The sequence below is a fragment of the Nanorana parkeri genome, unplaced genomic scaffold (genome assembly GCF_000935625.1).
Source record: "Nanorana parkeri isolate BGI_ZX_2015 unplaced genomic scaffold, ASM93562v1 scaffold293, whole genome shotgun sequence".
Classification (NCBI taxonomy): domain Eukaryota; kingdom Metazoa; phylum Chordata; class Amphibia; order Anura; family Dicroglossidae; genus Nanorana; species Nanorana parkeri.
The window spans coordinates 228,376-240,917 of NW_017306561.1; the positions used below are offsets into that span (position 1 = coordinate 228,376).

Sequence of the window (12,542 nt, forward strand, 5' to 3'; positions counted from 1 at the left end):
CCCGCCTCACGCTTGCCGCTGCCAGACCCGCCCGCCCACATCCACGCTCCACACGCCGCACCGCCTCACGTTTGCCACTGCCAGACCCGCTAGCATCCACATGCATCACCTCCTCCCCGCCTCACGCTTGCCCCTGCCAGACCCGCCCGCCCGCATCCACGCTCCACACACCGCACCTCCTCCCTGCCTCACATCACCCGACCATTCACACTACCGTTACATGGATGGCAAAAGTGGCAGACGGGCAAGGAGAAGGCGGGGGGAAGAGGCAGAGCGGAAGCGAGGCCAAGTTGCTGCACCATGGGCCTCTAGGTTGTACTAAAAGTTGCCAGTCAGCCCCTGGGCTTGGACATGGGAAACCAGACTACGGCTTAACCAGAGGTTACAGGATGCATAGAGAGTAGGGAGTGGACAGAGACAGGCAGGCTAACCACTAACAAGAAAGGTACACAAAGAAGCACCAGACACAAAAGGTAACCAGACTAGGGAAAGACAAAAACAGATAAAGAACAAACTCCATAGGAGGCAGAGCTAGCCAGATGAATGGAACCTAAGCAGTACTACAAAAAAGGGATCTAGAGTCATAACCAATCCAAAAACAAGGGGAAGCAGGAGATACGGACTACAGAGTATCACAGGAGTGGTTGACATGAGTAGCAACAGAAGAGACAAGGAGTGACAGAGAGAAAAATGGTGGTTCGCAAAGGCCAGAAACTGCACAGAAAAGTGGATACCATGGGGCAACCATGACGAAGGCAAAAAGGCTCCAAATAGCAAACATGGAGATGAAATACTACTGAAGCCTCTCACAGAAAATGCTGGAGTATAAATACCCTGGGGGCTGATGGGAGATCACAAATAGGTGAACAAGGGGTGGGAAGGTGCCGTCAGGGAAGTGACACACAATGGCCTGGAAACAATCAGCTAAAGACTTCCATACACTATGCAATTTCTATCATTCATCCCAGCATGCTGAATGATGAAAAAAAGATGATTTCCCAATCCATGTTGAACAGCATGAATGAGGGATTTTCCCTTGTTGGCTATTGTACACAAACCTACTGCTGTCACAATACCATAATAGTGACTACAGGTGATTGACTGGAATCACTGTTTGGCTGACATATTTTTTTTTATTTTTGAAAAATTGAAAGGGTGCCATCAGGGCCACACACTGCTTGAATTCCAGTAGTTTATGGCCAGCTTCAGAATAAACAGAATAAACCTGCAAACAGCCTGGGTTCTCAGGAAGACTCTCACAAAATTTTTTTATTGCATTTGGAAAAGTTGCATGTCACTGTGTTCTTTATGTACTAACATTAATGATAACAGCTTCAGTCAAGTTCTCGGTGATGCTATATGGTTATACGTTTTGGTTAATGACCGAAAGAATAAGATCATGGGTATGAGCATAAGATATTAGGTTTCTCTACAGGGTTTCCAGGATACTCTTAATTTGTCATGAGATGTGGATTGTTCCAATCCAAGGGTAGACCTAAATACCAGAGAGATAGTTTTGGGAAGGTTATACAGCTATGGATAGCCTTTGAGGACCTTGAATTTCCCAGAAAGAGTTGGTGTCCCTGGTTTGTCAAAAGGCAGTGTGGACTGGCCTACTCAGTTAACTGTCCCTCCCCAACCCCCTAAAGGTTTATTCAGCAAGAAAATGATGATTATGATAATTAGTAACCAATAAAATGATCCAGGCTTATTACCATAAAAATAACTGTTGTGCAAATGATAATATTTTCTTAAAGTAAGTAATTGGTTGCATTTTGCTAAGTGATATTATAAATCTTGAAATAACTGAGACAGAACTAGGCTTTCAGTCCTAAAACTAGTGCACTTATTTAATTTCCTAGGTTATTGGGACATTCAGTTTTAACTTAACAGAATATTTCAGGCTTTTATCTGTTGAGTGCTAAGCTTCATGAAAAGACACATTGTGTGAGAAGTTGTATGGCTTTGTACACACAAGTCACATGATGGACCATTGCCCCATGATCTGGAACCCGTGCTGTACAGGAGACTGTAAAGCCTATTACTCTAACAATTATATCCTGCATGTAAAGTCAAAACATTATTTTTAGCTTTGGATAGCATAGGGGAATGGTTAACCAATGGTTAATGGTTATCTGGGAGTTTAATTTCACTTCCTGCCCTGGAAACATAACAGGAAGTAAGAAGAGATCTTTTTGGGGGAAAATCCCCTCTCAGAGCAGGTTTTCCTATTGGATGTTTTCCGCTCTATTCTTGTTCCTGTGACAACTTGACAATGTTGGATTTCCCATCACTTTCTGTAACAGAGACAATGGTCACCAATGGTCACAGGCTGCCTGTGACTATTGGTGACTATTGTCTCTGTTACATAAAGACCCTACACAGCTGATATAACTTCAAATTATATCCATGTAAAATAGGATAAAAAGTTTCACTAGTGTTACAAAGACAATTGGTGACCTACCAGTATATTCAATTCTGTTCTGTGTATGCAGCTTTTGTTTCTGTCATTGTCGCACATGCCATATGGCTGCTTTAGTGTGCAGTGTAGTAGCAATTTCTGGGCCTGTGGTTCTTCTTGGTCACTGTCTCCTGACACAAACTTGTATGTATAAACACATCATTCATCAGCTTATGAAATGATGCACTGTCTAACGTATCCTCTAACATCTTCATACCGAGATGGATGAAGACTGAAGGAGTCATTTGGCACTGCTCTCTACTGTCATCATATATACCCGGTTCGAGCAGGTTCTTGCACTATCAGTCTAATTTAGAAATTCAGCTGGCATGGGAGCCTAATTAAAGGAAAGATTACAAGAATCATACAGTTTAAATGGTTAATACACCCAATTGTTTTCAGTTGCAGGTGGAGTCTGTTGGGTTGTGTTTGCTATTGCCTTCTAATGCATCTTGAGGATATTAGTCCAGCTGGGAGTTGTGGGTTTTCCTTCTCTCCAGTAGTTGCTGCTCCTCTTCCTGTTGCATTATTTAAAATATAGTGTATAATAAGTAAAAATTGCATGGAGGCAGTGAGACCCCTCATAAAAGATGTAACAGGTTAACCAAAGCTGTGAGATTTGTTTTTAATGTTCTCTATACAGTAGCACAGAGGAACCCCCTGTGAGGATGCCTTGGCACTGCTGTGCTATTTATCTGCAGTGCGAGACCTAAGGCACTGCTTAATGCAAATAATAATATATTTTACAAGCTTACTTTTTCATGTGATTATTATTAAATGAATCATACATACATTCATTCATACATACATACATACTGTACATACATACAATTATTAATGATACAGATTTGTAGAATGGCTACCAGAGGTTCCCTCTAGTGGCCATTAATGACTCAATGCAGTTACTGTGTCTGTCTCTTAGCAACTGTTTATTTTAAAGCCATTACATAATTTGTAATATATGAAAAAAAGAACAAAAGAGAGCGCCTCCATAGTGTAAAAATGTTAATAGTAAAAACACGCAGCTCTAAGGCTGTACTTACAACAGTTCGGTAGAATAAAAAGCAGTAGAATAGGGTGAGAGGACGGAACCCCTGACAGGGAGAATCTGGAGCTGGGCTCTTTTTGGATTTGAAGGCGCCGGTATTGTTTTGCAATTCGTAATATATGCATGTCTGCATATGAAATCAGCTGTATTTGGCTATTACAAACTAGGGATGCACCAATACCAAGTACCGTACTCGGTACACGTACAAGTACCGATACTTTTGGAGCTCCAAGACTACACTAGAGAAAAATTCAAAAATTAGGAGGCAGCTGTCATTTGTAAACACGGAGCTCCTGGGATTTGTACATCTCTGTTTTAATGTGTGATTTTGTTTTTATAAATATATATAAGGGATGCACCGATACCAGTTTTGCAAGTACAAGTACCAATACTTGCCCAAGTACTCACAGATACAAGTACTGATACATTTTTGTTTAGTGTCATGTGACAGTTTTTCTAAAACAATACAGACTAATGATTCCAGGACAGTGGTGGAATGCCAGAGCCCGGTCCCAGCTGCAACCCTGGTAGTTCTCGTGAAAATGCCAAGTATCGGCACTAGTATCTGAACTGGTATCGGTGCATCCCTATTACAAACATACAGTAAGCTTTGCTTCATATATTAGAGCGTTGAAGCTTTGCTGTTCCTTCCTACATTGTTTGTCAATGAGTTGGCCAACTATGTTTGGCTGATATCCTATATTAACAGTTCTTAAAGCATATCTAAACCCAAAAGTGAAATAATAATATATTGCAGCTTAGCAGTCCTTAAATGTTGTGGCTGCATTGGTTTTCTTTTTTAAAGCTTTTTTCATTATTTTACCTATTGATCCTGCCAGTAATGCACTTCCAGTTCTAGGAGGACAGCACTTACCCTTCTGTATCAGGACAACTGAAACAAGATAGGACTCTGCCCTCTCCTATTGATTATAACATAGAGGGGCATGGTTCTATAGTCCTTCAAGAACAATGTAATTAACAACAGTCAGTAGAGAGCACAGGGCAATATCAGCTCACAAGATTTCTGGCAAGATCAACAGGTATTTATGAAAATATCAAACAGATATGGCAAAATGCTTTCAATGGTATATTTAACAGAGCAAAAGAGACCAAATAAGGGAAGTTCAGTGTTAAGATTTACATACACTCTTAGAGTCAGCGTTAGGCTGGCCATACATATTTCAATCTGAATTTGCAATCACTATTCAGTCTTCTTTAGATCTACCAAAACTATGTAGAAGAAGCCCTGTCTAAACAGTCAACTCAATTTGTGTTTAGTCAGGTAGATTTACGCACTACATAATTGTTGGTGGATGCATGACTCATCCACCTTACCAACCACTCGGTGTCCACCAGCCCTCTCTGCCAATCCATCCACTGGTTTCTGTTTGCCCGAAGAACAAAATTCAAAATATTAACAATCACTTAAAATGCCATCCACAACCCTGCCCCCAGCTACATCTCCAACCTTGTTTCAAAATATCACCCAAACTGTCCTCTCCACTTCTGCCAAGACCTCCTGCACACCAGCTCCCTCATCATGTCCTCCCATGCTCACCTCTAGGATGTCTCCAGAGTCTCTTCCACCCTCTGGAACTACCTACCCTAACCTATCCTAGTATCTCTTACTTTGCCTGTAGCAGTCCCTGAAAACTCATTTCTTTAGGGAAGTCTATCCCACCTCTGCCTAACAACTGAACTATCACTTTCTCAGATACCTTATCCCCACAGAGCTACCACCTTTTGTATCAATTGCCCCTCCATTTCAGATTGTAATATCTCATCAGCAGGGCCTCTTAACCATCTTGTCTTGAATTGTATTGTAGTTGTGCTGTCCCCCTTTTTTGTAAAGCGCTGTGCAAACTGTTGGCGCTATATAAATCCTGTATTGTAATAATAATAATAATAATCCAAAGAAGATAGTTGAGTCAAGGGGGGTGATTTACTAACCTAAACACACGCACGCACCAGGTGCGTGTGATTTTTACACAGCAAAGCGTATTTATCAACCAAAAAGTCTCTATAAGCATGTTTCCACTAATGCCATATATGGAAAAATTATGCACATGATGCATATATAATGCTGCTTTACAGTTTAGACAAAAATGGTTAGCTCATGCATTTACATTCCTGCATTCATCAACGCAAGCAACACAATGTAGAGCTAATTTACACAACATCACCTTGCAATTCAGGGCAGGGCTTTGCACAACACACCTGCTGGGTGTGTACACACTACAAAGGTGTTTAGATTCCACCCATAGATCATGCTGGGAGGGAACACACTACAGAGGTGTATACATGTTCGTGGTGTGTTTATAAGGTTAGTAAATCAACCCCAAGGTGTATGCACAGCTTAACTGCACAAGGCCTGTAAATATTCACTTTAGTGGCCAATGTACAAATCTCTATGATCAACACAATAACAATAATATGGAAAGCTTGTAAAAATGGGAAAGTCATATAAATATTACTCTTAAACTTTAGATACCTATAGAACATACACTGTACTTCTCCTTTAACGCTCATAGACAAACCAGCATCTGGTATAATTTTCCTGGCTCTTTAAGCTGTGCCTTCAGTCTTTCCTAAATTCTATAGTAACACAGTATAATGAGCAGCTTTGTAAAACCATGGCCTTTTTATTCCAGCCCGTTTTTATTACTTAGAATTATAATTGTGGGATTTGTACTAAAATAATAGCTCTTATGTCTGAATGTTACAGTATGTGATGAGCAGTAACAATGAATGTATTACTTTGTGACTTTTGACCTTGATTGCTATTAGGAGTATCATACATGCAGTCCTTTAGTAGCCATGCATGAGCTGTACTCACTCTATTGGTCACTGTAGTCACCAGTAGAGAAAGCTATGGAAAATCCAAATTTTAACAGTTGTCACGGGAGTAAAAGAGATGACTGTTCTGATGACAACTAACAGGGGATTTTCACTTACTTGGGAGAGATTTCCTCTTAGTTCCTGTTGCATCTCTGGGATGCAGGGGTTTTAACTATCCCTTACTTAATCCTAAATTACAAAAAATGTTTAGGCTATAGATACAGTACACTCACCGATTTGTATTTTGAAAAGGGTGATGTAATTGGAATGCTGGGCGTACATTGTACTGCAGCAAAGACTGCTTATAAACATATTGATATTTATCCTACATATCAGTTATGCTAAAAAAAACAAACAGCTTTTATTATCCATAGCAGCAAATCAGATTGTCCCATTTGGGCTCCCATTTTGATGTGTAATTGAGGTTTTGATTAGTTGCCATGGGCAAAAATAAGGGCAGACACTTTGGGTGTCATGAGACAGTTCATATCCTGTGTTCTTTGCATTGTACCTGAGCCGCAACGCTCTGTGAGTCTGTACATCTGTCATGGGCTCTATCTCAATTACTGTATTTTGTTTGCTGCAGGAGGAAAACATGTGTTTTGTCTAGAACGTCCATTAAAACCTACAAATAAATCAGTCTTGGACTCCATATTTCTTTTTAATATCCAGATCCTGACACAGGGAAGACATGTTTAATAAAGGCCATGTGGAATCTTAAAAATGGAATGAATGATACAATTCCTATATTGCTGGAAGCTGATGAGACGCCTGGTAAAGTGGATGAACTGGTTAATGCAGCATATACCGATGAATATTATAAAGGTAAATGGAGACAGTGTTTTCATATTCATATTTGTGAAAATGTTTCAGTTCGTTCTTTTCCCCGAATGTCCTTAAATGCCTATCAGTTGATTATTTTTAAAATGAAATGCAGTCTAGAGAAATGCTTGTATTCTTTTATAGATAAGTATTCATCCCTCTTGATGTTTTTTCCTGCTTTATTGGGGTGGATGTACCATACAATGTACACAACATCCCTACCAATTTATAAGTGCAAAATATTTTTTTATGTGATACAAACAATAATTAACACAAAAAACATAGGAGCTGTGAGTGTGCATAAGTGTTCCACACCAACACTAATTAGCTCCGTGGACCAATGACCATCTGCAACTTAAGTAGCATCCTCTGTATTACCAGTGCATATGGGATATACTTTTATTACACACATTTTTAAGACATGCCTAGAGACACATGTTTATTATTTCAGATTTATTCAAAATTAATTTATTTTACTAATTTTCATATTTTCCTCACATAAAACATGCAGCATATAATATATAAGGTGGTATACAGTATATAAATAAAAGAATAGGGGAAAAAACATTTAAAAAAATTAACTTGAAATTTTCAATGGCTTGAGAGATAATGGATCACAACACATTTATGACAATTTTCCGTTAACTACTATAATTTAGACCTCAGTAATGGAGAGAAAAGCCCATTATCGTTCTAAGCCGTAAATGACTGACTTAACTCTTAATGGATTTAATTGTGGATGATCATTTGGGAATCGTCAAGCTGCTTATAAAGTAGTTTAGGTGCAGCAAACTGATAATAATCTCTTGTGAGGTGGAAGGAAATGTCAAACATTCAAATATTTTGTTAGTTTGTCCATTGAAATCAATAACATTTATCAGTAAAGGCATGCTGTAGTCAGAAAAATTCCTGTTTTTAGTAATACTGATGACCACCATCTTCCCATAAAATCCTTTCTATACCAGTATAACCAGTATAAGTGTTTAACCAGTATATATAAGTGTATAACCAGTATAAGTGTTTCGGTTCCATCAAGCAATATGGTTGTTTTAAGTCCATTTTCTGAAGCTACATTCTCTTCAATGTCTTGTCTATGCCTGCTGATATTTGATCTCTGACATGCTTTGTGTTTCTTAGCTGTCCGTTCAACAAATTTGGTTTAAAGAGAATCAGTCACTACTGGGCTTATGAAGGAATTTCAAAGTGACACTAAACTCAGGAATTAAATCATAAAAATTTATTCAAGTACCTTAACGATTAACAAAAATGTATCTTATTTGTGCATTACTCAGCTGTAGATCCTCAAATCATCTCTGAATTGGTGCTGACACTGTCCTTCCTTCTGAAAGGTGACTACTTTTGTTCCCCATGGTCCCTGTGTGTGTGTTGTAAAGTAAGCTAAAGCAGAGACACCGGCACTCCAAATTTGCAAAATACGTCTATTTATTGACGTGCATCGTGGTAAAAAACAACGAACGTTTCGGGGTCACAAAGGATCCCCTTCATCAGGTAAAACATACCCCGAAATGTTCGTTGTTTTTTACCACGATGCACGTCAATAAATAGACGTATTTTGCAAATTTGGAGTGCCGGTGTCTCTGCTTTAGCTTACTTTACAACACACACACACTCCCCTGTATGTTTTACATGATGAAGGGGATCCTTTGTGACCCCGAAACGTTAGTTGTTTTTTACCACAATGCACGTCAATAAATAGACGTATTTTGCAAATTTGGAGTGGAGGTGTCTCGGCTTTAGCTCACGATTGTTACGGCTGCCACCCGTTGACTACCGCAGCACCCAATTCTTGAAGGGATTTACGCGGTCAGGAGTGCGATGCGACCATGGACTATCTGTGTTGTAAAGTAGCCACTGCTTCAAGCTTGCTAGCATGATGGACTACAATCTCATTACAAATTAGTAAACTGAACATGAGATTGTAATCAATCCCAGGAGTAAGCTTGGATCGGTGGCTACTTTACAACACACAAAGGGACCATGGAGAACAAAAGTAGCCACCCTCCAGAAGGAAAGATAGTGTCAGCACCAATTCAGGGAGGATTTTAGAATCTACAGCTGAGTAATACACAAATCAGCTACATTTTTGTTAATAGTTTGTTGGTTATGTGTTTAGATGAAGCACTGAGATTGTGAAGAATGCTGAATTAAGTTTTACCTGCTTAGAAGAATATTACATGTGAATGCAGCATTGTAAAGGAAACATATACAGTAGATAGGAAAAACCTGTGTATGATATACAAGCATGCAGATAGAGAGACTAACATTGCACTACACTGCCATCTACAGCTCAAAAGACATAACAGTATATCAGTACATTATAATGTCAGTGATACAATCAGTACATATCAGCATATGCTGCTGTATTCCAACATAGTTAAAGGAGAATTATGAGGCGAGTGATTTTCACTCAGCCTCATAATCTGAGCCGACCTGTGACAATGAATCTGTCACAGGTCGGCTCAGTAGATCGGGAAGTGAGCGAACACATACCGGCACTCACTCACTTCTCGATCTATCCCTGCAGGGAGCCGTGACTGTCACTCACGGCTCCCTGCAGGGATTCCCCCCCTCCCCTGTCCGATCCTCCAGCGCTGACTGGCGAAACAGACAGGGGAGGGGGCGGGCACAGCTGGCTCTGCTTCTGGATAGGCAGAGCCAGCTGTCAATCCCGCAGCTGGGTTGATCCAGACATAATTGTGGGGATCTGTCCCGGCTGCGGCGTCTCAGTATACTGCGAGCTGTAGCTCATGGTATACTGAGCTTTGGGTCACGGGGGAACGCTAGTTTGTGTTCTCCCGTGACCCTTAGGAGAACTATGGGGAAATGCCCTGGCCCCATAGTTCTCCTTTAAGGTACTTGAATACATTTTTAAGGTTTAACTCCTGAGTTTAGTATAACTTTACTATATATTCTTAAATAATCATAGCTACCGTATATAGATAAATCTATGTAAGATGTATATATTTACCCCTTTATTTAGCTTAATTTACACTGTCCGAGGATGACTCTGGGCCCTGGGAGTTAGATATGAGATGTCATATGAAGTCTGACATTTTCTGATTTGCCTAGCCTCATGGTGTGTTGTAAGTGAACATAACAATATCATAGCATAACAGGTGATCTAACAGAACATACAGCAGGAGGCAGTCCAACTCTGCTCATGTTATAGTTACTTGTAAACTATGAGACAATCATGTTCTACACATATTCTGGTGTTCTGGTGTTCTGGGGATGAGCTTCAGGAAGCCGCTCATTTACGACCCTTACATCCAAAGTCCATCCACAAACTAAAAACAAATAAGTTAGCAAATATCAATTAAATACGTTTTTAATTGTCAAGCTTGCAGAATTATAATAATTTTAATTGATCTACATTTACCTTACATGAGAAATGGTCGCTCTACACAAGTAGACTTTGTTCCATGTATACATTTCAAGGCCTGTTTTTTTTTTAAAGTGTTATAATATGGAACATGCCTGAATACTTCAAGAATTCATAAGCCACTTTCTAGAGGTAATTAAGAGCAACATTAGACAAGACTGCTGAGACATCAATTGGTCCTAGGCCAAAGGATTGAGGCTGTTGATTCCAATGCTTTTCTGCCTAGGAAATAAAAGTATTCAATCTAATGCCTATTAGATTTCTGTCTCTGTACATCTGGGTAAATTGTGCCTTGGGAGTAATTTAGAGACAAAGGGATGAGATATGTATTATTAATGAAAAAAAGCAAGAGCGATAGAAAGAGAGAAATGCTTTAAAGAAAGCTCCATTACTTTTTCATTTCAGCACTCAAAATGTTCTAAAATGGCTATAATAGGGAAATGTGGTCTGCACATACCTTAATCTCTCTCCTCTAGTGTCCTGGCAGACCTACTGTACATCCAGTTGGGGGCTTTCATATGCATGTCCTTAAAATGAGCAGATTGGACTGCTTCCTGCTGTATGTCCTATTAGATTACCACTATGGTCAATACTGCCAGTGTCAGTATGGAGAGGGCCAGACCTTAAAGTGACACTAAACACTTAAATCTTAAAAATGCATTCAAGTACCCTAACTAGTGTAGCCTATGTGTGCATCATTTAGAGGGTTATTCACAAAAGGGTGAAGAGTTTGGAGAAGGCAGGAGAAGTGAACAATCTAGGACAACATAGCTGATCTGGAAAGTCAGCTGAATTGGAGAATTTTTCCAAATCAGCTATTTTGGCCTAAATTGTTCACTTCTCCTGACTTCTCCAAACTCTTCACCCTTTTGTGAATAACCCTCTTAGCTATTTAGCTGAAATTATTTAGAATTCATGCTGACACTGTCCTTTCTACTGGAGCCATGGTCCTTGTGTGTGTTGTAAAGTAGCCTTCGCTCCAAGCTTGCTCCCGTAATAGACCATAATTTTAATACAAATCAATACACTAAATGTGAGATTGTAGTCCATCGTGGGAGTGACCTTGGAGGGGTGGCTACTTTATAACACACACAAGGACCATGGGGAATAAAAGTAGCCACCCTCCAGAAGAAAGGACAGTCTGAATTGAAGACATGGAAAGTCATGTTCTTAGAATTTTTAATAGAAAATAAATATGTTTCTGAAAAATAGCTTTTCAACTTAATTACGTGAAGTCTGGAAACTAATATAATATCCCGGTGGCTTAAAGGAGAATTATGGGGAGAGTGAAATACACTCATCCCCAAAATTAGAGCTGCATCTGTCACATGTCGGCTCTTTTGATCGAGAACGGAGCAATCACATAGTGCTGATCACTCAGTTTCCAATCTTCTCCCTGCACAGAGTTGTGACCGCTCCCTGCAGGGATTCCCCCTTCACTCTCTGTTACTCCAGCACTGACTGGAGGGACGGACGGTGGAGGGGACGGGGACAGCTGGCCCTGCCTCTGGAGTGGCAGAGCGAGCTGTCAATCAGACAGCGGGGGTGGTTCCCGACAAAATTGTAAGGCTCTTTCCCGGCAACAGTGCAACTCTGCGTTGTCAGCATATAGGGGCAATAGCCCCCTATATGCTGAGTTTTGGGGCACAGAAGGACATTAGTAAATGTCCTCCTGTGACCCTAAAGAGAACTATGGCCAAAAATGGTTAATTAATTTTCTCACAGCAGTCATGACCTTCTGTCATGGATGAAGTATGCAAATGAGGTAAGTCAAAAGTCAGCAGTTTTTATCTGCATACTTGTTCTGGGTCAGTGGTTTAGAGCAGGCTTTCTTAAACTTTCTCCACTCGTAACCCCTTTTTGGCCGAGGAAATTTTTAAGGGACCCCAACTTTGGTCCGTGTCTCCCCCCTCCCCTAGCGTAAGTCGGTGTCCCCCCCCCCGCATCAGTCAGTGTGTCTCTCCTCTTCT

General features: G+C 40.2%; 1 protein-coding gene across 1 annotated transcript in view; it reads left to right on the top strand.

The window, feature by feature from the left end:
- Nucleotides 1-12,542, top strand: part of LOC108787939 (transient receptor potential cation channel subfamily V member 1-like) — a 64,624-nt gene that overhangs the window by 21,678 nt on the left and 30,404 nt on the right. Inside the window, exon 4 of the mRNA XM_018557638.1 lies at nucleotides 7,020-7,172. Within this exon, the coding sequence (XP_018413140.1) occupies nucleotides 7,020-7,172 (153 nt within the window). The remainder of the gene's footprint in view (nucleotides 1-7,019; nucleotides 7,173-12,542) is intronic.